The sequence below is a fragment of the Ctenopharyngodon idella genome, chromosome 1 (assembly GCF_019924925.1).
Source record: "Ctenopharyngodon idella isolate HZGC_01 chromosome 1, HZGC01, whole genome shotgun sequence".
NCBI lineage: Eukaryota > Metazoa > Chordata > Actinopteri > Cypriniformes > Xenocyprididae > Ctenopharyngodon > Ctenopharyngodon idella.
In genome coordinates, this window is record NC_067220.1 from 36810492 (window position 1) to 36838183 (window position 27692).

Consider the following 27692-nt stretch of genomic DNA (forward strand, 5'->3'; position numbering starts at 1 on the left):
TCAGCCGTGACTTATTCACAATACAGCACTAGCCTCGAGTACCTTATTACTTTTATAAAATGGTTACTACGCAATACAAATATTAAAGCCAAAAATATGTATCAATGCAACTTTCATGAAGTAAACTTTCCCTAAAAGCCTTCCTTCCATCGGAAAAAATAGTCCCTGACCGTGAACAGCAACAGAACTTACATTATTACGCCATTAGATGCTGGCAAAGACTGTCTTTATGAGTGTGTCAGTCAGTAGCAAAGACTTTTACATTTAAAAGACTGAATTGTTGTGAACACGGAACAAGACACAACTGACAAATGCTTTGACTAGCGCTGTCAGTCACGGGAAAACCCCTTAACTGTTAAAAGGACAAGATGATACATTGGACAGATTTAAACAGATTTTTTATTATGAACATAGGACTGACCTGAAGGAAAATGCTAAATCTGAATGCAGGTAATAAACTTGCTCACTCTATCTCTTTCTCACAATACTCTTCTACATAATACAGTAAGCTTCAATGAACAACATCAATTGAGAACATACAGTTTACGTTGCTAAGAGTGGTTGCTAAGGGTGTTGTGTAGGGATGCACAGAACCGTTGGGTGAAGCGGTCATAGCCGTTTTTTATCGTGAATAAAACACAGCTATTGACCAATCAGAATGAAGGACAGGAACTAAACGTTTTATATATATATATATATATATATATATACACACACACACACACACACACACACACACACACTTGTATATATAAACTGAACAAGTAGAGCAAGTACAAGTTCTCTCTACTTGTTAAATGTTAGGCTAAAACATTGTTGGTAATGTTCAGAGCTGTTGTTTGAATGTGAAATAAATAAACAGACAGTGATGCATTCTTCTAGTGTTGATGCTTGATACTAAGTGACAGCGTGTGTGTTCTGATTGATGTGTGTGACGACACTTGAGCGAGGGCTTTGTATAAACCAGAGGCCAGAGGGTGTGTGCTCAGCCAGGTGAAACTCCCTCTGTTATTCTCGTTGTTTTTGACCAGAATAACTATTAGCATATGAATCTTTAGCCAAGCCTGCTGCCATGGTGACTGACGTGTTGTGGTCACATGACACTGGCTTCTCTCACCTCAGATGGATTTGCAGTGTATAGTTGCCAAGTACATCTCTTCTTAAGATGCCAATTTCAGTTGATCTCTGTACTTTTATCTAAACATGCAAATCTTCTCTTTTGCTATTGCTTTTTTGTTTACAGCATTTGCAATACAGCCATGTTTTTTTCTTCTTCCGGATAATCATTTACGCGAGTTAATGAAATTTAACACTTTAATGATTCAGGAAACACAGATTCTCAAGTAGATTATTTACATTCTGGTGTCTGATACCTAAAAACAACTTTACTAATGAAGTTACATTAAGGATCAGAACACATGTACTTACAGTAGCACAGTTAATGCGATTACAAACAGAGCAAATTAAAAGCTAATACCTAGAGAATAGACTCAGAAACAAGGACAATGCTTGACATAATCAAACATAAAATACATTGATGACAATTATTTAACTGTAAGGATTTTAATTCAGATTTAACATTCCGAAAATATATTTAAGAAACATTTCCACTTAAATACAAATTATGAATTTAAAGTGTTTCTAAAATGTACTCAAACTTAGTGTTTCCCAGTTGTGAACCTTTACAATGCTAAAAATGTATTCACTCTAGCAAATGATTGAGCAAATAATGATATCATTTGCATATGACCTGACTTGGCTTGTTGAGCCAGCAGCTTTCCCAGAGCATTATTTTACAAGTTGTGTCCCAAATGACACACTATGTACATATACGCTATGTATTCAACCGTGCATTTTATAAGATTATATTGTAATTCAACATCGGAGCCCCTCCCCCTCCGCTATGTAGCTGTGACAGATGAGTGCATAAAGTGTCCAATGTCACACACTTTGTTTTTTCGGTTATTTAAGTGCATCATCCAGGTATTTAAAGTGTACTTTTCTATTTGGAATGTTCAGTGGAAACACACTACTTACATCATTTATACTACAAAACGGCATAGTGCATAAGTACCCAAATTGGGACGCGCCCACTGTCTTTTGTAGCTGTTGCACAGATGAAACAGAACAGATATTGTACTGTCTGTATGTCGAGTATATTTGGCTGGAGACTTTTCCTCCTTGTGATATATATAATAAAATACTCTCAAGTGCTTCTTTGCGAGTCACTTTGGATCAAACTTTCTGTAAATTCAGCAAACGAAACTGCGAAACGTCAGCCTCGGGATGTTCTGTTGTGAAAACAGCTCTTGAGTGTTGCTGGCCAAGCAGGGTTTTTTTTTTTTTTTTTTACATTGAGTGTACGAGAGTCTGTGATGTGAGGTGTTTACACATAACATGACATTCTCTTACCTACAGTCAGACATCTGAACCTGCCCTGAGCATGTCTGCATGGTAATGAGGATGTAATGGGGATAAAGATAGCAGCTACCTGACAACCTTATTACACACAGCGAATTTAAACCTGACCTTAGCACCTGGAGATCCTCTTTAATGTAAGTTTTTTTTTTTTTTTTTAAATAAAAAGGAACACTATTTATTCACTATTTGCATAAGTGTGCTTTACTAAGCCTCTTTCCCAATTTAGAAATGATCTAAAAAGATCCATATACTGGCTTCACATAAAATTGCAGTACGAACATATACACTACAGGTTAAAAGTTTGGAATTATTAAAAGAAGTTTGAAAGAAGTCACTTATGCTCAACATGGCTGTATTTATTTGATCAAAACTAGGGCATCATGCAGCATCATGCAGCTCCTATCTCTTTGAATGGGGAAACATCAAATTCTCCAAAGCTGTTTGCCAAGCTTTCGATTAAATTTCATATTTGAAATCACCAATGAAATCTGACAACAACTGTCTCATAAATTTTTTTTTCCAAACGCTCAAATCATGACAAAAAAAAACAGTATTTAGGCTGGTTCAAGCTAATGCGCATGCGCAGACCTAAATGCGCGTCTCTTGTGCCTCATTTCGGAGGCGCGCGTCTGACTGTTTCTATAGAAACCGGTGCTTCTAACGGCTGCTGCAGTGACGCGATGACTTTACAGGTCGGCGATTGGCTCTTATTTTGAAGGCGCTTCTCCCATTCAAAACAATACGAGTGACATGTCTTGTGTTATTATATAGTCTTTGCATAAACCCATTATAATAAATGTCACATTTAATTCTGTTTTTAATATAGTGTGTTGTATAGTGTAAAGTAATATAGTGATATTTCTATCTCTGTCAGTATCAGCTTTCAGCTCTTGAATGAGAGCTTTCAGTTCATTTTACCCCCACTAAGTTTATTTTGTGCATGCATTTTTACAATAAGTGAAAAAATTCCTAGTAAAAACATTTGATATCAATATTTTTTATTGATTTGGTTGATCCTTGCTATAGACCTTGTAAGCCAGAGAAACAAGTGTGCAGCCATCTTTAGAAATTTGTGTTTGAACGTTTTTCTATGGCATCGCTGTTGAACAGTAATTAACTGAAGTGGATTTACATATTGTAGAGTTAAAGAGGTCATATAATGCCACTTTTACAAGATAAATAAAATAAGTCTCTGATGTCCCCAGTGTGTGTGTATGTGAAGTAGGGTTTAGGGTTAGTGATGTCACCAACCCGGGAAGAAGCTTGTTGTAGTCCCTACCAGCCGTTTGTTGCAGTCCTTAAACAGAGAATTCTTTAAAAGAAAATATCTCCCTTTGCTTTGAACTTTGAGCGTCCTAACTTTGCAGATGTTGTTTATGCTCTAACAGCAACATTAGACACTAACTAAAGTTAAAAATGTGAAATCATAATAAACCAAACCTTTTAACAAAAGTTATCATGAGCATTGTAATGTTTGAAGAGGAATGAGCGGTTCATCATTCATAAATCCGTAACTTCTTACCTTCATGCTGTATAACAACAAGCACAGCGCTGAAAAGTGGCGGGGCTAGATAAGGTCTATACAACATCAGTATCACATTTACACCTGCGTGTCTTAATTATTAAGACAAACACGTTACTGACAGGATCAAAAACAGGCAATCAGACGGAATTTGAGCGTCCGGTGGGTCTCACTCTTCGCACTCATGGGGCAAGCATGATCATATACTGTAGTGTAGCAGTAACCAAAGGATGTGGGGAAACATTAGCATTGCTACTTCAGGAAGGGAAAAAAGTGGATGCTGTGTTAATTGTGTTATATATATTTGTAATGTGTTAAACAGAAAATATTAATCACAGGAATGAACACATTATTTTTGACATCCCTAGATAATTCAAATGCTCAAGTGTGTTGATTCAGACCCCCCCAGGCTATTCTTTATGGAATAAACTTATGTAAGAAACATCTGTCCATTGGTTACCTTAAAAAAGAATGTGGTTACCATAGAAATAACAGAATTATGATGCATTCGGTAGCCCAGGGTGGAATCTGATTTCTTGTATGTTGGCTATGTCACTGGCTTCTATTACTTACAAAGCGTGTTTGTGTTCCTGCATGTCCGGTGCTGTTACATTTTATGACTTAAGTGCATCTTATATAATAAAATTTAGAACGACAACAGAAATGTATTAAAGTCAATGCGAACTGCTGTTCACAACCCATTTTTAACAGAGAAAAATGTGTTGTGGCACTTGATTTAATCAAAAAAACATCTGTGTTACGTTACAGAATGGAGCCAGACTTGATAAATCAATACCTATACCCTTTTCTTTGGAATAATTTGCAGCAATGAATAATTCATAATAAGACTAGGAACGTCATTAAGAAAGACAATAGGGCCAATTTTGATTTCGTGTTTATTTAAATTAAATTATAATTGAGTTATTTGGAATAATGGACCTCAGTTGTTGACTGAATATTTAACGTCACGCCTTAACTTGTTCTGATATACAAAGTGTCTTCCACGTCAAACTCAGTTTAGTCCCAAAGCGGGACATTTTGAAAGACATTTTGCAAATTAAACCTTGAGAGATTTTACACTGATCTGGAACCAACTTTCGACGTCCATAAAGATGAAACACACTGAACTCAGCTCAGCAGAAAACAGAAAGCTCTCGCATGGCAGCGTTGCTAAGGAACATGAGCTGCTACTTAACCTCCATTTTCTGTCTGACAGCTGCAGCTCTTGTGTTTGCTAATGTATTCATTTCAGTGTGCTCAGACTATGAGTGTTTTACACAATGTCCGTCTGCAAACAGACCTGCCTACACACACACACTTACACACACATGTATGTAACGTACCAAGGCTGAAAAGGCATTTGAAGCAATTAACGCTTTTATAATGTAATATTTTATCATATGATGGTTTCACATAGGCTATTTACATGGATCTGGGGTTGCCAGATATAGACAAAAATGTCTAGTCTTTATTCTCTTCTTGTGACCAGTGTAGCCTTATCTGCATTGCTCAGGAAACATGTCATTGCCCACTATCAGTTTCTACATGGGAGCCACAAAAGCTGAGAGGACTGGTGTCATCACTGGATGCTCCTCCAACTGGGCCATTACGGACCTGTGAGGGTGTGTTATCTTGTTAAAGGAGCCCCTTGCCAACTCGGTGAATGTTGGACATGAATGAATGTAGATAGGATAGCCATAGAGCTGGAACCTCTCATGGATGTCTCTAAATGTGATATTGTGCCAACTGAACGCATTGCAAATCATTACTGTGTCTCTGCTAAAATGGATAATCACCTTCTGTGAAAATCAAAACATCAGAATTCATTACTCTGTACATTCTTTAGGCCACGTCTGCATCTAGTCCAATGGTAATGTTAGAAGTTGGACTTGGGTAGTCTGGCAGCTAAAAAAAACAAAAAACACACACAAAGTAACTAGAGCTGCAAGATTAATCGTTAAAAGATTGCGAGCTCCATTCAAATACCCACACTATCTTATTCCTAAATGACAACAATTTGGCTATAAACCTTTAACAAGTACGATCACAATGAACATTCACATCTGCATTGGTGCTGTCACTGACCCAAAGTATGAAACAGTTTCACAACCAGTCTTTTCAACTACAAAGTGTCATTATTTCTGTGTTACAGTAATTCAAATTATCATAGAAGTACTGGGATAAAAGTTTATAAATCGGATTTAAACACTGATGCCTACAGCAGTGATCAAAATAGAGTAAATCACCTTTTGAATATAACTTGATGCTTCAAATAAAGATTGTATCAATTACATCATTACACCAGTAGGAGGCGACAAGTGACTGTTAAAAAATGTATTGTCATTGAATAATTCTTTCAAAAGATTCGTTAAAAAACACTGATTCATCCAGTGAAGTCAATAAATCATTTATTCATACTTATTTATAATAGATAATTCAAATTAATGAAATATTTTTAATTTTGACAGAACCACTAGTAAATTACTACTAAATTTCTGAAAAATATCCGGAAAGTTTCCAGGATTTTGGGAATTTTTTTTAGGAAATTTTGAAAAGTTTCTCGAAATTTACCAGAAATTTACCAGAAATTTACTGCCCCTTTGCATCCCTATTCTTAATTTATCATGAATCGTGCAGCTCTAAATGTAACTAGAAAAGACAGACTTAGTTGTTAACCTTGCCTAGAAGAAAAGTGTGTTGAAGGATAGGTAGATAGATAGACAGACAGACAGACAGACAGATAGATAGATAGATAGATAGATAGATAGATAGATAAATATCTACTAGTTTAGCTAGAAGGCCTAGTTTAAAACAACTGCATTTTCAGGTATAACATGTTGAGAGATAAGGGTGCGTTAGGGTGGAAACCTCTATTGTTTTAGCAAATGAGTGTATAATTAAAAAAAACGTTCATCTTGCTTGTGCGTTGTTCATCATTCCTGTTGTATATGTTTACTGAGTGTAAGACTCAAATTAGCATGCCTGCGTTTCCTGCACCTCTATTCAGGAGTGGAGCTTCACAAAAAAAAAAAAAAACCTTTGAGTTGTAAGCTTGTAAGTGAGAAAAAGACTGCACATGTGAAAGGCTGTTATGAACTAATACAGTGACAATAATCAGTCAACTCAATTTTCCATTACGTGACTACAAGCAAAGACAAATTTGCTGTGCAACATACTGTCCAATTCGTAAACAAATTGCAGTAATTAAATGCTGTAGGAAACGCTGTAGCATTTTATGCTTCAGTACTGAAATTGTACAGTTCAGTGTGGCCTGTTGGGAAAAGCGAATCAGATTTATCTACAAAGATAAAAATCACTTTCACCAATGAAAATGCTGTACACAAATGCTGCGTGAAATGGGGTCAGACAAATCTCACCATGCAAGGCCTGATGCTGTTTTATGCGGTTCATTGATTTGAAAGTAAAGGCCAGGCTTTAGTCATATTGAGCTGGGGGTCTAAACATGATTACGGCTGAGAGAAGACTTATTTTCACACCATTATGTGTTTTTATATTGTATACATATTAATTAAAAAGATCATTGCAGTATTTTATCATATTGACAGAACATGGTTTATAAATCATCTTTTTTTTTCTCTCTTCTAGACTCTCTGGGTGGACCGTTCCCCTCAACAGCTCACCGATGCCACCACAAACCGAAGCGCTGTTTACCCTTGCATCCGTGCGGAGGTGTCCCTGTGAGCCCCCTTCTCTTCCACCCCAACGCTAAAGGGTCTCAGATAGTCATGGATCTAGCACAGAGGAGCGTTAAACGGCAGGCCAGCTTCTGCAATGCAATCACCTTCAGCAACCGGCCCATTGCTCTTTATGAGCAGGTCCGCTTAAAGGTACGAACAAGGATAGGCATAGATGAGTCTGGGGGGATGGTGGGTCCGGAATACTCAAGTGGACGACACACATAGGCGCATGTGAACACTTCCGAGTGTCTGCTACAGCAAAGACGCCGCTGATGTAACATACTCATCTGTCTTTTTTAAAAAGGTGCAGGGTATAGTTTTTTCAGTGTTAAAATACATAACCCATAACTTGTAACCCATCTTAACATGCAGATTTGTAGGCTGATTTCATTTCACTCTTGTTTGAACCAACAGGAGGATGTTAAGCCTAAAGTATACTTCGTTTTTGAATGCACAACCTTTCAAAGTATACTCCATTTGATAGTGTGCAAGTCTCATTCTTGTCCAGTGTCTGTATTTCTCTCCAGAAGTTACAACTTACGAGCGATAAAAATGTCTTTGTACTCATTTAAACTAGAGTTGTGTGCATCTCTTAATCGCACACAAGCACTCATAAACGCTGATGCCAAAATTTATTCATAATTTGCAATTATAAATAACTTTATAATTTGCAATTGTGAGTTTATATCTCACAGTTCTAAGAAAAGAAGTCAATTGCGAGATCAAAAAAAAACGTACTCTCTTACTCTCTGCCTTTCTTGGTTTATCCCTCTATAGTTACTGTACTTTAAAAGTACCCCTCTAAAGAAGTTGCACAAGTTCCCTCTTCCCATGTCAATGCAGTAACAATCCAAGATAAACACTCCTAGCCCAGATTATGGCTCCCAATCTAGTCTAACCAGTTATTCTATCAACATACACAGATGGTTTTGTGTGTAAACTCACTCATTAGTCAAGTTCTCAATACTGGTATTCTCAGTAGCATAGGGCCGCTGTGACATAAGTCATCGTGTTCTTGAAATGTTTGTAGTGCTCATTCCTGGAGTTACTGTAAATCAAATAAAACAGAGCTTCTCTAGTCCAAACACACCACAGGACTGCTTCATACATCCCCTGAATTGTCCCCTACGCTGAACCATTTATGACCATCACAAAACATGCCCCCTGTTTGGCCTTCAGCACTGCTACAAAAGGAAATACTACATCATACTTTGATGGAATTAAATTGAAAATAATCACATGTACATGTTTTAATAGGGTGGTTGATTATGATTTCACTTTTTTAAACTTTATTTTATGTGTAATGTTGTTTTCTTTGTAATGTATAGTGTGTGTAATGTAATCTTTTCCACAAAAGATTAACATGACGGCACATGCTAGTCGATGAGTTGAATCAACTCCACAGCAACTACATAAATTTATCCACTAACCATTCAGAAACGTCCAGATGCATTCTAAAAGTTGTAACTCCTTCCTGTGTCTCAATCAGTGTCCCGTGTCAGTAAGGCTGAACACCATTACTGACTATTGTCATTTCGGCTGCGTGAGATTCTCCAGCTTTGTTGTTGTTGAGCAACCGAAACACAAGCTGTTAAAGCTCCGCCTTCTTCTGGAAAGAGGGTCGGGAGCAGCAGCTCATTTGCATTTAAAGGGACACACACAAAAAAGGCAAATGGGGCAAATTTGTCAAGCTATAATAAATGATCTGTGGGGTATTTTGAGCTGAAACTTCACAGACACATTCTGGGGACACCAGAGACTAATATTACATCTTGTAAAAGGGGCATTATAGGTCCCCTTTAAAAAAAGAATTGGAAACTTTTCAGCCCACAGAAAAGAAAAAAAGAAATGTAAATTAATATCTCAGTTGTTTCTCTGAGACAGAAATGAGATTAAATGGAGAGTGAATTAAGAATTTTTGTGTTTGGGAAACTAAATTATTTTTTGGTGCAGCTAGTGGCACACAGCACCTTTTAACCTAGTTCCTAAGTAGCTTCTGCATAAAGTGTGCCCCATATGTTATATATAGTGTATTACAAAAAGAAATCAAAACAAATTCTAAACATTGTCAGAAAAAAATGTGCAAAAATTAAAGGGACAACTCTACATTATCTACCCCAATTAGGTGCATATTAGTACCTAATTGGGGTATTTTTAATTGTATTAGTATAGAGTTGTAATATGTATGCTAAGGTACTACTATGAACCTTTTAGGGGCAAATAAGGTTACAAAGATTCCCCTTTGAGGGTACTTCCTCAGTTACAAGCTGCTGTATGCCTAAAGGTACAATCTTTGCACATTTTTCTGAGAATTAACATTTCTATGCTATGCAGTGACTCGTGAAGAACACTGACATATGTCGTAATGATAACAAATAAATTTTTTTCATGTCTTCAGATAACTAAAAAGCAGTGCTGCTGGAGTGGCGCTCTCCGCCTGGGCTTCACTTCTAAAGACCCGTCTCGAATCAACCCCGACAGTCTGCCCAAATATGCCTGCCCTGACCTGGTATCCCAGAGCGGCTTCTGGGCTAAGGCCCTGCCAGAAGAGTTTGCAAACGAAGGAAACCTCATTTCCTTCTGGGTGGATAAGAAAGGGAGAGTATTTTACCGCATCAACGATTCCAGCCCCATGCTGTTCTTCAGCGGCGTTCGGACCACAGAGCCACTGTGGGCCCTCATAGATGTCTACGGTCTGACCAGAGGAGTGCAACTGCTGGGTGAGAAAAATAACTGTCTGCATAGTTTATGGACAGGTATAAAATTTCTGCTCCAACAGAGTGTAAAACGAAACACTGTACAGCAATGATCTGTGACTATGTTGATTTCTAAATTTGAAAAACTCAATGTGCATCATAAATTATCATATTCTATTCAATAATTTACGTAAGATTGGTTTTTACCGAGAAATTTGTTCTGCTAGTGTGGCTGTGAGTGAATCCCAGTGTCGGGTATACGAACGTTTGAAGAATGGTGAAAATTAGACATTGAACTTTGTGTGCATTATTATAGATGCAAACGCTTATGTTTTGCCTTTACATGAACAAACGATTTCCTCCAGTTTCCTCCCAAATTCTTGTCATTCTTGTCAAGGCACTTTGTCTATGAAAACCTGTTAATCAAGCAATCACACATTCAGCATGCATGTGTCAGGCTGTTGCCTGGCTCCTCCCTATGCAAAGCATTCTGCTTGAGTTAAAGGATTAGTTCACTTTAAAATGAAAATTAGCCCAAGCTCCATCCTAGGTGTATATGACTTTCTTCTTTCTGATGAATACAATCAGAGTTATATTAATACTTATCCTGACACATCCAAGCTTTATAATGACAGTGAATGGGACCAACGAGTATGAAGCTCAAGAAACTGCATCCATCCAAAGCAAAACGTACTCCACACGGCTCCGGGGGGTTAATAAAGGCCTTCTGAAGTGAAGCGATGCATTTGTGTAAGAAAAATATTCATTTTTAACAAGTTATAAAGTAAAATATCTAGCTTCCGCCAGACCGCCTTCGTATTCAACTTACGAAAAAAGCGTACTTGACGTCACACCAGTTATGGAAATAATGATTTTTCCTATGTAATGATATGCTAATAGTTATAAAGTTGTCTTGAGAACTTTAGAATTTTTTTTATTTACAGTTTATGTAAGTGTGTGATCAAGAATAGCTCTTGATCTAAACACGCAGTAAATCAAAGAGCTTAAACTTGAAGGCAGCGGTCTAGATGTATTGCTGTATATAATCACAGTCAACATTGTCATGAGCAGAACATACCATACGCCACGCTTTGATGTACCGCTGTGAGTACGGGTGTTTGTGCTCGAAGTGGGGGTTTGGCGGTAAGAGGCGAGACATTCACATCTCACACGCATACATGCAGCATGCTTTAATGCTGTCGTCCCCCAGGGTTAATTATAGAACCAGGTCACATACACCAGAGATAGCTCCATTTATCCTAATTGAGCACTGTGGCAATTGACGGCAGCCTCTCTGTCTGCTATCTGTCCACGGTGTGGGATGTGTTTTGTTACGTGTGCGAGTAACTTTATCTGTACCTTTGCCTCACGAAAGACAGCGCTGACATGCACTTCTGAACCTATGTTCTTCGACGGTCTACTGCCACGCTGAAACCAAAGAATGTGTGTGTGTATACTGTACATGTAAGCCTGTTTCACATTGCATGCAAAAGAAGCATGTATTTTTTTTCGCCGCCTATATTAGCAGGCAACAGCCTTGTCCATGTAAGCAGCACGGTGTAAGCATAGGTGTAAGATTTGGCACTGAAAGTGACCTAAAGTGCTCAGCGTAAATGAGTACACCCCCTTTGAAAAGTAACATTTTAAATAATATCTCAATGAACACAAAAACAATTTCCAAAATGTTGACAAGACTAAGTTTTATATAACATCTGTTTAACTTATAACATGAAAGTAAGGTTAATAACATAACTTGGAGAACAAAATTTTCAGTTTTATTTAAATTAGGGTGATGCAAAAATGAGTACACCCCACTGAAAGTCTCTGGAGCAAAGCTAAATTTTAGACTACAGATGTCTAATTTAACAAGAATTCAACCACAGGTGAGTCTAATTATTCATTACACAGATGTCCAGCAGACAGTGGACTATAAAAGGGTGTTAAAACCCCTTCCCATTTCATGCTGTCAGCAATGGCACCACATGGAAGAGAAATGTCACAAGACCTGAGAAAGAAAATAATTTCTTTACACCAGAAAGGTGAAGGCTACAAGAAGATCAGCAAAGCTTTACTTCTCAGTCAGAATACTGTAGCAAAAGTGGTACAAAAATTAAAAAAAGATAGAACTGCAACCATCTCACAGACACGTCCAGGTCGTCCACGGAAGTTAACACCTCGACAGGAGCGTCTTCTGATGAGAAGGGTTGAAGAAAATCGGCACGCAAGTTCACTGCAGTTATCTAAAGAAGTAGAAAGCCAAACTGGGTTGACTATTTCCCGTGACACAATACGGCGTACACTGCAGAGGAATGGCATGCATGGGTGCCGTCAACAAAAGAAGCCTCTCCTAAAGCCCAGGCACAAAAAAGCCTCGCCTAGAGTTTGCCAGGGCCCATGCTGACAAAGATGAAGACTACTGGGACTCTATACTCTGGTGTGATGAGATCAAGAAAAATGTTCTTTGGAACTGATGGCTTCAAAACTGTATGGCGTCGCAAAGATGAGGAATACAAAGAAAAATGCATGGTCCTCATGTGGGGCTGCATGAGTGCTGCTGGTGTCGGGGAGCTGCATTTCATTGATGGCATCATGAATTCACAGATGTACTGATCTATACTGAAAGAGAAGATGCTACCATCACTCCGTGCTCTTGGTCGTCGTGCACTTTTCCAACATGACAATGATCCTAAACACACATCTAAGGCCACTGTTGGATTTCTGAAGAAGAACAGAGTGAAAGTGATTCAGTGGCTCCTGATCTGAACCCAATCGAACACCTAAGGGGAATTCTGAAGAGACAAGTTGAGCATCACTCTCCATCCAGCATCCAGTCTCTAAAAGAGGTCATTCTTGAAGAATGGAAAAAGATAGATGTTGCAAAATGTCGCCAACTTGTTCATTCCATGGCTAGAAGACTTGGTGCTGTCATTAAAAATCATGGAGGCCATACAAAGTACTAGATGTAGTAGTTTTTTTGTGGGGTTTACTCATTTTTGCATCACCATAATTTGAGTAAAACTGAAAAATGTGAAATAATATAACTTAGATTAACCTTACTTTCATGTTATAAGTTAAACAGATGTTATATTAAAGTTAGTCTTGTCAACATTTTGGAAATTGTTTTTGTGTTCATTGAGATATTGTTTAAAATGTTACTTTTCAAAGGGGGTGTACTCATTTACGCTGAGCACTGTATATCAAGACCGTTTTTTGCAACACAGACTATGAACAAACATAAAAAAGAGAACTACTCATCTGACATTTGAAACGTGTGCGTATATCCACTCTCTTCACCTCAGCAGTACATCACATTTTCTCTTCCCAGAAGGGTTTGTAAGTGTGTGTAGAGCCTGCAGAGAAAGATCAAAAGAGCTCTTCCTGTATTTCCATCAAACGTTGCTCCTGGAGTGCTGATGCAAGAACTGAAACAATCACATTTGAGTCTCAGTTTCCTGTGGGCTGAATGTAATGCCCTTATTTACAGGACGCAGGAAGGAAGAACTTGTGACAGTACACAAAGCCTGAATCAAAAATTGGCCCTATTTAGTATTTACTTTCTTAAAACACTTGCTTGGTGTTATTGTGAACCACTGGTGCTTGCTCGCTCAATCAATCAATCAATCAACCAATCAATCAATCAATCAATCAATCAATCAATCAATCAATCAATCGAGATTTAGCCTTTGATTTAGGTTACTTTTGTTTGTAATGGTGCCTTTCTAAATAATTTCATTCTGGTTGACATTAATGTAATGAAGGTTTGGTCAATAATAATGACAAAGAAATAACAATAAATTATTAGCAAATCACCAAAAAAAAATGCATTACCATTGTAATGCTCTTGAGGGTGAACTTGCTTCCACTTGCTTGAACTTTAGCTTCCACTTCCCAGTTAAAAAGCTTTAAAAGTGGCTGCCGGCAGCTGTTTCAGAAGGGGGTAGTCCTCCACAATAGAGTTGTCAAAATGAAATTTTAAAAATGTAACGCTTTGAGCGCTGTTGAGTGGATTCGTAAACACCTCTGATTGGCCATTGTGCTCACGCGCTCATCACATATGTCTGAGATTGGCTTAAATGATCAACGCTTCAAAAACGTTGTAAATAGTCATCAATGACGCTCTTCACCGAGTGCAAACTCAAAATCGGGTCTAGCTTCATTTTGGTCTAAAACACCCACTTTTCTCGATGGATGAATTTCCCAACCTACATTTTTTTTTTCTCTCACTTAGAAGTGTTGCATTTCAGAAGAAAAAACAGGTTGTGAATGTAGTTTCATGTTAACCTTAAAGAAATGTTTTTCTGTTTTTTTTGCTCGATAAATACAGCTTTGATTGGGAATGTAATAACCATTTGTAAACCATTTACAGAATGGGGGTTTAAGATTAATTTGAACGTTCTATGGCCCATTTGTACAGATGCCATAAATTCTTTCTTGTAATTTCAGCCGTTCTTATCTTCTGTTTTGAGTGCCTCGGGCCTAAATACATGAAGAAATTTTCTCATGCACCTGTGGCTTTGAAAAACACACACATATACAGATGATTACACTGCACACAATAACAAACACACACACACACCTACTCTTCAGATACAGCTTTCCCTAAGGATTGAGATCCTTTCAGGTACCTGTCCAACTGAATAACATGCCTATTATGCTGGTGTATATAAGCAAAAGTACATCATGGCCTGAAGTTGATGCTACAGTTACCACACATGCATTTGAGGACAGTGTCCAAGTTGACATTTAATAAATCCACCATTTTTACTTGCCTCTTTACAAATTGAGACCAGAATTATTGGTGATTTACTTAAGTTTTTGCAGTCATATTTTTTAAGTAAATTTCACATGTATGGAATTGAGTAAAATCTACTTAACCTACTTAATCTACTTAAATCTACTTATGTAATAAGTAAATTTAGCTTGGCCAGTTAGAGTTTGAGTAATTTCTACTAACTCATTTGAAGTTTACTTTGCAATACTCTGTTTAAAGTACATTTTACTCTCTCTTTGTTTGTAAAATTTACTCAGTGTAGCACTGAATTAAGCCATGCTTTTAAAGTGTATGGTTTACTTAATTTTTTTTTTAGATTTTGTGTTATACTTTGTAAGACATATCTACACAATATAGGTAAGGAGGTACTCAACCAAACACAGAGTCTGCAATACACGGTACACACAATACACAATAACGGTAACAATCATAGTTTTTGAGTATGAATGAGTCATTTCAAGTGGAAAATTAACTCCATATGTCACAAAACAAGTTACTAAACCTAACAACCAAAGCAACAATAAAACAGTGTAAATACAACTAGAAAACAGTGAAAATGCATCCTTATTAATTATTCATGCCCCAGTGCATGATGGGAACACCAGTATCAGAAAGTTGAGTAAGTTTTACTTCATTTTATAACTTTGAAACTTACTCAAAGAATCATTGTAAACATTAACAAACAATTCCAAGTAAAATATACCAAGTTCAAGCTTTAATTTCTACAACCTTAAATTGAGTACTAATATAGAATTTACTTTTTCTTATACTTTTTAATGTAGAAATTACATTTGTTTTTCTCTGCATTTACTTCACCATAGAATCATTTTTATCAGTGATGGTTAAAATACTTTCTAGCCTGACATCGCAACATTGGCTCAACCAATGGTGTGCATTTGGGGGTGTGACTATCTGTGTAACCAACCAATTACAGGTTGTTTAGGAAACCTTTTTGAAAACATTATTTTTGCAGTTCCATTTTGTGACACTAGTGGTGCAGAAATGACACGCTTTACCTTTAAGAGAAGACTTTTGCAGTCACTTTAAAATAGGCAGTGTCACTGATATACTGTATCCTTGCTTCTGAAAGGTGTTAAAATTCTCCCTGTCACTAATAAAACTCTTGACAGTGAAAAATATAGCTATGAGCAGTAAATCATCCTCCTGCACATAAATACTCATTCCTCCCTTAGAGGCAACCACTCACACACTGTGATCTCCTGTCTGTTCAACTTCCTTTTCTCCTGTAATATCCGCTCCTCAACACTCCTAATCGCCCCTACAGCTAGGTGGTGATACCATGACAGTTGTACGGGCTTCTTTCTAGGATGTGATTAAAGTCTTGCTGGACCTTGAACCTTGCTAGTGTGGTGTAGTTTTCAGGGTTCCAGAATATAATAGTAAAATTAAATCATCCCCTGTGGCATTTGGAAATGCAATGAGGCTGGAATGTTGTTTAATAAATAACCCAGCCCTCAGCTCCCCTCTCCTGAAATACGCTGCCAGGCTAAATGCGGCAAAAGCTGGTAAACCATCTTATTGGGATGCACCAATTCACCCCCCAAAAATCATATAGTGGCACAAACTTTTGCACTAAATACAATTTACCAGTTTGCAGGCCAGAATTTGGAATTAGACTTGAAATGACAGGAGTAATTTACTAAATTGCAATTTACAAAATAAATAAATAAAATAAAATACAATGCAGGTAATCCATTCTGGGAAAGTGTTCTTCCACTCTTGTATGCAAAACTTAATTTATTAAATATGATTAAATATATAAACTAAATGCAAATTTCAGTGTATATCTATCCATCTATATAAACCTTCAAACTTCAAGGCTTTTAAACTTTTAAACTATAACTAAACAAGGCTTAGTCAAAGCAACATTCGAAGTTTGAAGCTTTGTTTTTCAATGCAAAAAAAAAAATAGTTACATCAATTTCTGCATCCTGTGTACTACCTCAATTAAAATTCTAGAATTGAATTGAAAATTTAAAGCCCTGAAGCACTGACAACATAACCTGCACCTAAACCAGACTGCAGGTGGTTTGAGACTAGGATGCCAATTTATTACTGATGATAACTATACTTCATGAACTTGAAACCCTGATGGATTTGGATGGAAACTTGAAACCCTGATGGAAACTACTGAACATTTCATAGACGTGACTAACAAGACTAAAATCGGAGAAGACCAGCGTAAGTCTGGTACAGAAGCCATATATATTGAACATTTTACAGAATAAATTCTGTCATTAATTACCCACCCTCATGTCGACTTTCATTTATCTTCTGAACACGAATGAAGATATTTTTAATAAAATCTGAGTCAGTTCTGTACTCTCCATTGACAGTCTACGCAACTACCACTTTGACGCTTCAAAAAGTTCATAAAGAGATCGTAAAACTAATCCATATGAATTGAGCGCTTTAGTCCAAATTTTCTTTGATCGCTTTATTTGATATAACAGGTTGAATTTAGGCTTCTATTCATATATATACATTGATCAGCGAACATAAACAGAAGCTCAGCCGTACTTGCTTTAATGCATGAGAACAAACTTCATTGGTTCTTGCGGAAGCTCAAATGTGCTGCATAACACACGTGAATGAACCTCATTGGTTCCCGCACGTCAAACGAAAATGCCTGGGCTTCAGTTTACCATAACTAATGTGTGCGTTGATGGATGTTAATGTGAATAAAAGCTTAAGTTCAATCTGTTCATCATATAAAGCGACTGAGTCTCTTCAGAAAATTTGGACTAAACAGCTCAATTTATATGGATTAGTTTTACGATCTCTATATGAACTTTTTGAAGCGTCAAAGTGGTAGTTGCATAGCTGTCTATGGAGGAACAAATCTCTCAGATTTCATTAAAAATATTTCATTTGTGTTCCAAAAATGAAGGAGAGTCTTACGGGTTTGGATCAACATGAGGGTGAGTAATTAATGACAGAATTTTCATTTTTGGGTGAACTAAACCTTTAACTTAAAAGCTTTGTGTTCCCAGTGTACAAGCAATCTAGCGAAAGGAAATACTCTCTATCTGCACATCCAGAGCAGCTCCTGGTGGGATTTCAAATAGCTTGTCAAACATCTGGACTATGTAGCAAGAGCATATTGTCTGGTTTCCCTAGCATTAAAGAGGCTAAACTGGACCTGTGTGGTGCTAAATGCAATTTACCTTCAAGAAAAGTTAACTACAATCTTAATCTCTCAAATTCTAGGAAATGTATTAATAAATACATCATAATACCTAAAATTGAATTTAATTAAAGTGAAATGAGATTCCCCATTTTCCTTCATTAAAAAACACTCCTCTAGGAAAGCATTCTGGGTAATTAGAAGCAAAATTAGTGAGAATGAGTTAAAGACCAATTTTGATTGACATGCAAGTTTGACTTGGCTACGGTCAGTCATTCCAGGCTAAATATCCCTAATTGAAAGTCCCATGCTGTAAGCATAATCCTCCAAAAATAATATCTTAAATTTGGACTATTTACACAATTCGGCCAGAAAGAGTGAATTAGTGAGACTGATGGGTTGTTTCTGCACTAGCTCACATAATGGGTATTAACAGTAGTAATTGCATTTGTTTAGCTGGCCGACTGCATTTGGGAGGAACAAATTAAAGAAATTAGAACAACAGATGTTGTATCATTTGGCTATTTGACAGTATTTTATGTTTTGAGTACAAGGAGTGGAAAAAAAAATGAAGAAGTGCTTGTCAAGGGGTCAGATTCTGTTTTTAAGAGCTCGCACCAACACAGGAAGTTCTGGGAAGAGTGCTCAAGGTGGCGGGAAAGTGTAGCGTGACCCATCCCAAAACAGAACACCTTCCTTTTCCTGCCTTTAAGTGTCTTTATATCCCTTCTCCTAACTTAGAACTCCCCTTTTCCTTCATTTTCCTCATACCAAGGCCTTGGGACATCCAAACATGGACAGTGCTGCTGAGATAAGGTGTGGCTGTCTTATATATAGGCAGAGCACTTCAGGGCCTCTTTGAGGGAGTTATGGGCAAACATCAGTTTATAGACTGCTAGATAAACATCCACATATTTAGGGCTACACAGACCTTCTCATATTTCCTGGGTCAGAGTCCTGGTGCAAAATTTCAGTATGCCTTCAATTTGCTGGATTAAATTAATCATGGTGGTACAACCTTGGACTGTTAATATTGTTACTGTAAGGGGGTGGGAGGGGGACAAATAATTGAGCAAAATGTGTAAAATAGTAAAATAATGACTTCATAATCCACAGCGTAGTCTTATTTACTTTTTGTGGATTGAAGTGGTTAGTGTGATTTTTCAGCCTCAGGCGAGGGGCTGAAAAAGTGGGATTTGTAATATAGCTGACAAAAAAGAAAGTTGTTCCAGAAGCAAAGCATTTTTAAGAAAGACTACTAAGACAAAATTTGTATTTTTTTAGAATAAACTGACCATTCGATTGTTTACAATAAGATCAGGAACGTGTATTAGAAAAGTAAAATGGGATAACATGGTGACTTCAGTCGTGACTTGAGGCAAGAAAACCATGATTGGCCTGACTAAAAATTGGATATGAGCCACATGGAGTTTTTTTTTTTTTTTTGGCTTTCTGAGAGTATTTGGCTATATATATGTGTTTCGGAGAGAGAAAGTGAGAAATGACCTCAGGGAAGGAGGTTTGTGACCCAGAGATCATTTGTCAATGGGTCCACGTGTTGCCTGTGTGGCCATTATTCCAAACAAAGAGACCCAACAGCCAAGCGTGGCATAGAGCCAACACACTGTACTGAAACCTCTCCTGTCTCCCCCTACTGTTTCCCCTCAAACACACACACACACACTTACAAGTACCATATGCACCAGCATCACACTGCCCTGCGGGCCCCACGCTCTCTTCCCACGTCCAGGTTTTTGTTCACGTTGAATGTCTAAAAAACTGGGATACAATCACAAGCTTTGTGAGACAGAACTAAAAATTTCCTTTCATTAAAATGAGAAAATGACACAGGCCTACACACGAAAAAAAGATACAGCTACTTGTATAGTAATAGATAAAGCACCAAATAAATGAGAATGAAAAATCAATAAGAACCTTATACAGTGCCTCAAAGTAAAATGAAAGCAAAGAAAGTGCACTTCCATTTTTGGTTGTTTCTTTCCCATCCAGGCTCTTTCTGACTGAACCAAGAGCTGCTTTTGTTTATCAAAAACCTCATCTGCTTATTTTCCACTGCCTTTTGTGTTTAGCCCAACAGGTGCTGGAGCCTGGTGCTAAATAATAATAAAAAAAAGCACCTTAGACAAAAAAAGACAATCAAAATGGGTATTTGCTTTTGGTCAGCGCAGCTGCGTCCCATCGCTAAAGTAACACAAGCCTGGATTCATGTCTTTTTTTATCTAGAGAGATTTATATTTTCAAAGAGATTACAAGCTGGTCTCAGCCAGTCAAATTGCAGAATAGCCGGGGTTTGTGTGAAAGCTGCCAATAAGACAAAGGAAATGTGGAGATTGGCAGCCAAGCAGGTGCAGGGTAATTAGAGGGGCAGCAGCTGCCACCGGTCACAGACATCTTGGCACAAACACTCTCTTGTCTTTGCCCCTCCCTTGCTTTTTCCATCCCCTTTCCTTTAAAGTCCCCCTGTAGTCAATAATTTTATCCCTTAAAACTCATCTTTGATCACCAAAATGACATATTTAAATGTTTTTTCCTGTGGGAAAAAAAAATCTTCATGCCTTAAAATAGCTTGAATGTAACTCTGCACCCTTGCTTCATTTAGTATAAGTGGATCTATGAATATGCTAATTAGCCCCGCCTCCACTCACTCGCACGAGCTCAGAGATCCACTCAGTCAACTTGCTGAGGTAAACGCTGCAAATTGTGTTGTTTTTTTTTTACAATGTTGGATACATAATGGTAATTAATATGATTAGCCTTTTGCTTAACTATGTTATCAAACAGCTAATAATGTGCTGCTAATGTTGCACGACTCCCTTACTTCAGAACGTAATAGTTAATGATATGCTAAAGCCCACCGGTACGTTGACGTGGTTGGTTACAAGGTAGTTTGTGACATCAGAAACACCCGCGATTTCAAACCGTGTTTTTGAAATTGTCTTTAGATCACCTCAGGTTTAAAGAGAAAATACTCTGCAATGGTGTTGACTTATGAATTTGCACATGGTTTGTCTTAAAGCATATTAAAAAATTTGCACATGGTTTGTCTTAAAGCATATTAAAAACAGCACATAGATAAACAACATTAAAAAATTAATTTTCACCACTTTAAGCTTCCCAGTCAGAGCATGCACAAACCCTGGAGTTGATGTCTGTGCTTCCTTGGAGTGGCCAGCAAGTTCATTTAGTAATTAGTGCTCACTTGTTCGCTTAAATGGAGAATATCACATGGAAACTGTAAGCAAGCTTCAGGCGTTCTAACGCATCCTTTTGAAGAGTCTGTTGATGAATGTTCAGAGCAGACAGATTTAAGCCAATTTTATCAGATGTCCTGTCATGACTGACAAAGACAATTTGTGTCTCATCTATATAAAAACCACATTGACAACTAGAGTCAAGAACTCAGCGTCCTATGTTATGTGCTTCTGCAAACTGCCATGATTTGATGCTCATAGACTGTGTTCACAGAAACAAAATGAAAACATTATATTATCAAATGAATATTAAATATTAATATTAAATATATTAAAAACTTGAAACCCTTACAACTCGCCTCGACTGGATTAAACAGGCCATTAGATGGCAATAACACTAGAATATTTTGAGTAATTTCACTGCGTTAAATATTTTTGAATGACACCAGCTAGCACAGTAAATTTGGCAGTCATAAAATACTAAAACTACAATACTACTACAACAGAACACTAAAAATAAACTAAACCTAACAATGATATAGTGAAAACTAATATTGAACTGAAAACTGTCATTTTGAAAATAAAAGAAAAAATCAAAACCATAAAAAAACCCTGTATGATCGTCATCTTTAATATTTACCTTAGTCACTATGTTTGCAGGCGTTTTTCACTGCTATCATGAGAAAAAAAAACAAAAAGGCGCTTGACTTTAGTTATTCAATAATCCAGACAGTAATCAAACCGCTACTGTGAGCAAGACAATTCAAGTGCCATGTTAGGAAATATGATTATCAATCCCAAACACTGACTGTGTGAATCTAGCCATTGTCACTGTAAATATGATTATATCAATGCATTTCTGTGTGAAAGTGTCTGTTTTGCACATCTGTTATCAGTCAGAATCCTGAGACAGATCCCATTATAGTACTGTATAATCCCACTAAGATTGAGAACAGCTATGGGGAAAAAAGATAGAAACATGAAGAGACAGGGATGAGATAGCGAGAGAGAGGCAGGGATGAACAACATAAAAATAGCTGGATAACATCCATCCAAAACTATTCAATACAATTTTTGCTCAAAAAAGGGGTCAAACTCATTGCTTGTATATATCTCTGTCCACTTCTTCTCCCCCCCTCTTATTTGATTTGTCCAGAAAGAAGAGTCAAGTCTGTTCAAACTAGATTTTAGGTTTGCGTCAGTACCTCCAGGTCTAGGGAGGTCGGCCACTGAAGCTTGGGTTAATCCTATTTACAGCATGGCTTTACTCAAATGAACCTGATCTAAGAGACACACTCCAGCCGGACCCCCTGTGGTGATGTCATTATCCGGTTCTCTGCCCAATCCAACTGGGTGGGTTCAGATGTGTGTGGATTTTAACTGTGCATTTAAAGTGCTAGTTCATCCAGAAATTAAATTCTGCCATCATTTACTCACCCTCATGTCAGTCCAAACCCCTATGAATCTGAGAACAACCATTTTTATTTTATTTTAATTTTTTTTCTAAAGAAAGACCAGGATTTCATAAAATGAAACCTGACACACTGTAAACAATTATTTTCATGATTTGTTATCACAAATCTTTTTTCTTTTGTGAAATCAACTTAGATAATTAACGTGGTTCAGATAACATAATATTTTGAGTTTCTGTTGATTAAACCAATCACCTTCATTGTATTAACTCAAATTTGTAATTTCAATGAACTCAAAATTTTAAGGCAACCAGGTAACTAACTTTTTTTAAGTTAAACCAACAATTATTATTTATTTTTTTACGGTGCAGGGGTTTTGAAGCTTACTGATGGATAAAAAGGCACCAAAAAGTGGTTTATCAGTCATTAATGCCAATTCCTTTATGTGGCAAGTTTGAATATGTGCAATTGAGAATAAGATTTGAGAGCTACGGCAGAGGGCAAAGAGCTTGACAGCACCTGATTACCATATACTTTTGCTAAATGAGAAAGAGCAGCTTGAACATTCTTCAAAAGCATTTTTCTGGAGAAAGGAATCATATAGGCTTGTATCAACAGAGGCGAGTAAATAATTTTCATTTTAGTTATTGGGTAAATTATTCTTTTACTCAAATGAGGCAAGGAAGATATATATATATAAAAAATCATTTGTTTTACCACCAGAATATTTGAGTGGAATTTGATACTGCTCTTATTTTAATGATGTCTTTATTATCTCCAGTGATTTTTTTTTTTTCTTCTTTCCCATAAATGACTTTAAAGTTTAAACTGATCCTCATCTTGCCTTTAAAAAAATTTGTTACAGTTAGTGCCCCTGGGCCATCCCCATGCTCTCCTTAGGAGTGTTTAATATTTCACTAATTAGCACAGACTACTACAGACTACTACACAATCAATAAGGAAAATTAAGTCATAATCAAAAACTATGTACTATGTACAGATTAATTTATCTCAGAGCAATGTAATATTTGAGAGTCATTGGAGAGCCAATTATGGGATTCAGAGAGCTGCTAAATGGAAAACTTATTTTCGTAAATATCCAAGTCAGACATTGCGATCATAAATAGGAAGATCAGAAAATGGAGGAAATACTTTACAAAAAATAGGACATATGCGTTAACATTAATGTTATAAATAACATAAAAGGACAATGAACACTAACCAACATAAGGAACACAAGTAAAACTGAACCTTAAATCGTTACCAATGGAGATCTTGCTTTTTGCTTTTTGAGCCTTGCTCAGCCTACACCCACGTCCAAACTATTGTAGTTCATTATAATGTATTTCATTTAACCCTCTTTTATTTACTTACCCTATCTGAACTACACAAGGATTTAAATTATTTTATGATACTGCAATCATTTTTCCCCCAAAGTCATGTTAATAAAGCTTTGTTGACTCTTATTCTGAAAGATATAGAAAGAAAAGCAATTGTATCACAGATATTGCTTCATTCTGTTTGTACAGTAGCCTTGCGTATTAGGAAATAATATTAGTCTTGACCTGTTAGCCTTGCATATTAGGGATTAAGCTTTAAGTAAACCACTATCCATCTTTCATCCTGATGGAAATGAGTTACGTCCTTATAGAGCTAAATATAGAGGGTTGAAGAACCGTTTTCTTGATCTGCCTCTTTTGCTTTTGTTTGCTGAGCCACACACACACACACACACACACACACACACACACACACACACTGTAACTGGGGTCTAAGAGGGTTTATCTGAGACGAGAGCTAATCAACAGTCTCTGTGGGTCAATGTCGATATATAGAGGCAGACACAGGAAGAGAAATACAGGCAGAAGGAGTGAGAGACCCTCTGGAGGCAAGGCCTCTCACTTTCTTTTTATCCTCCTCTATAACACTACTTGACCTCCACCTTCTTTTCATCTTGAAGTCGCTTCCTTCTCTGTTTAACCATATGTTTCACCAGCAATGCTGTGAGGATGTCATTTTTTCACAATACACTTTGTAAACAAATATTACACAGGGTAGAATAACATAACATTATGAAACTATTTAAATATGTAAAATATTTTTATATGGTTATGGGGGGGAAAAAAAGCTAATTTCTGATGCTGATGTATAAGCTATACATTCGAAATACATTTCACTGAGTAGGTTAAATAATGTTCTCCCTCTCTTAAAGAAAGTTAACAATGGTATGGAGAAACGGCTAATTTTAACAAGCTAATTAGCACTGGCAGCCAATTTTAGTGCTAATATTTTTGTCTGGGGTCTGACTGTCTTCGAATGCACAGATGAGGTCTAAATACAGAGCACACTCCAGTGGGGCTATCTGTTACAAAAGGAGGCATGACAGTCTTCAGCTTGTTTGAGTGCTGAGCTATGATAAGCTAAGCTAGCCTGCTTCTAAACTACTGTAATATGCTATTTTAGGCTACTAGGAATGGGGGATTTAATTTAGTGTACGCATAGCATGTTGCTAGCGCAGCATTTCATTCATATTTCGTGCTATTTTAGGCAGGCGGGTGAGGAGCAGTGGGTATGTTGTGATTGCTGTACTATGCTAGCCTACTATTACATTACTATAAAGTTCTATTCCTGGTAGCTGGTAAAGTAACTGGTATAAATGGTAAAGAATGTAAAGAGACACTCCCTGGCAGCCATTTTGGAAACAACTTTAGCTCTTTTGTAAAATAGTAATACACTGCATGTATGCTAACTGTCCAGAGATGTGAAAAGTAACTAGGACTCAAGTTAGATTTTTTGTATGCTTGTATTAGCCTGTGCAGCATGTATTTTTTGGTAATAGTTGAAAAGCCAAAAGAAAAAAAACAAAAGCCTGAAGTGGCCTAGCTGGTCTCCCAGCCTGGTCAAGCTGGTGTTCAACTGGTTGTCCAGCTGTTCTCCCAGTCTGATTAGTTGACAAATGCCTGAAAACCCTCTAAAGAGCTTTTCACACTTGAAATAGTTAACCCTTGGTCATTCTAAACCCTGGGTAAATGGAATCCTGCGTTATCTTTATTAACGTTTCACACTGCTGTACCCGGGGTTAACAGTTAAGCCTTGGTATTCATAAGCTGCCGTTTCACATTGTACATTCCTAAACCCTGGGTTAAAATCCTTATTTGCATATTTGTGGTGTCAGTGTTACTGAGTGGACAAACGCAGCACATGACCTGTTTACATAAAGGCTCTAGCATCGCACATCCTCATTGCTGACTGTAATATCAAGTTTTTTTCTATAAACTATAAAGGTATTGCATTTTCCATCGCCATTTGACATTTTTCCTATCATACGCAGAAACGACTGTTTATATACATTGTGCGGTGTTTCCATGACTGCCCAAAGCACACGATTGGTTGTCGGTTGCTAAGCATCTAGTTGTAACATTCTAACACTGCTTTGTTTCACACTTGTACAAGTTTGGCACTGCAATGCGGAGTTAGCACAAAAATGGTGCTGACCCTGCTCCAGACCAGGGTTTCATAACCCTGGGTAAAAAGTGGTCTAAATTACAAGTGTGAAACATTCCTTTACCCGGGGTTAAAAGTGGTTTTTAGAGCGACGATAACCCGGGGTTAAGCGCAGTGTGAAAAGCCCTTAAAACTCAAGCTTGCTTCTCAAGCAAGGGACTGTGGCCCACTAGGGGGCCTCAGCAAACAGCCAGGGGGGCCCCAATAAGTCTTAATGTTATTTAAATTTAGTTATATTAACAATCTTATCTGTAAAACACTAAAAAAAGAGATGTATGACAACAAACTTACATTACATTTTTGAATTTATTTATTTTTATTACAACAGAGGTACCAGAGGGACATATATGTTTAGATAGGAGGGCCTTGAAATATTGTCTTAGAATCTTGCCTTGGGCTGGATTAATTTTCTTTTTATTAATTGGTCTTTTTTTCAGGAGGGTATAGGACTGTGATATCAGCCAGGCTGATTTATTGCCCAATGTTTGTTGATTATCTATAGGTTCAGCTATTGAATAAAGCCATACTGTATAAAACAAATAGCTAATCTGACAAACTGTATCTCACCTCTGTCCCACAGACAGTGAAGTCGTCCCTCCAGACCTTCTCCGCCCACGATCCTTCACCACAGTACGTGGATCCACCTCTTTACGACGTGAAGTAGACACCTCCCGCCTGTCTGTCAGTCTTTGCGATCTTAACCTTCAACAAGATGATGCCAGGCTTCGACTCCCTCCCGCTCCTGTTGCCTGTCCCATTCCTCAAAATTCCATGAACTCCCAGCAGTCATCACTGCTTCCTCACACCTTGGAATGTGATCTACGCTTCCACCAGCTCCGAGGTGCCCACATCAAAACCCTTAATGAACAGACCGTGGCACGATCCGAACACAACCGTGACGAACGCACGCTAGTCTTCACGGATCGCCCGCTGCGAATTGGCGAAACCATCTTCATCAAAGTCATTAAGTCCAGCCCTGCTCGATCTGGGTCTCTTTCATACGGTGTGACATCATGTGACCCAGCAGTCCTTCGCCCGAGTGACCTTCCTTACAATCCTGAAGCACTGGTTGACCGTAAGGAATTCTGGGCGGTGTGCAGGGTGCCTACTGCTTTGCAGAGTGGTGATATACTGGGCTTCCTGGTCACACAGGAAGGGGAAGTAATTCTGAGTCATAATGGCACCAATGTGGGGATGCAGGTGTGTGTGGACAACTCACGACCACTCTGGATGTTCTTTGGACTGCATGGTGCTGTCACACAGCTGAGGATTCTAGGTAAGCATACAAGATCTATTACAATGCATTGC

At 37.6% G+C, this 27692-nt stretch overlaps 1 protein-coding gene across 2 annotated transcripts in view; it reads left to right on the forward strand.

Annotated features, from left to right (window-relative positions):
- The window catches only part of neurl1aa (neuralized E3 ubiquitin protein ligase 1Aa), an 85418-nt gene that overhangs the window by 47179 nt on the left and 10547 nt on the right, over positions 1-27692 (forward strand). For both annotated transcript variants that reach the window (XM_051901848.1, XM_051901859.1), the window contains exons 2-4: positions 7550-7791; positions 10040-10361; positions 26965-27660. In XM_051901848.1, the coding sequence (XP_051757808.1) occupies positions 7550-7791; positions 10040-10361; positions 26965-27660 (1260 nt within the window). The remainder of the gene's footprint in view (positions 1-7549; positions 7792-10039; positions 10362-26964; positions 27661-27692) is intronic.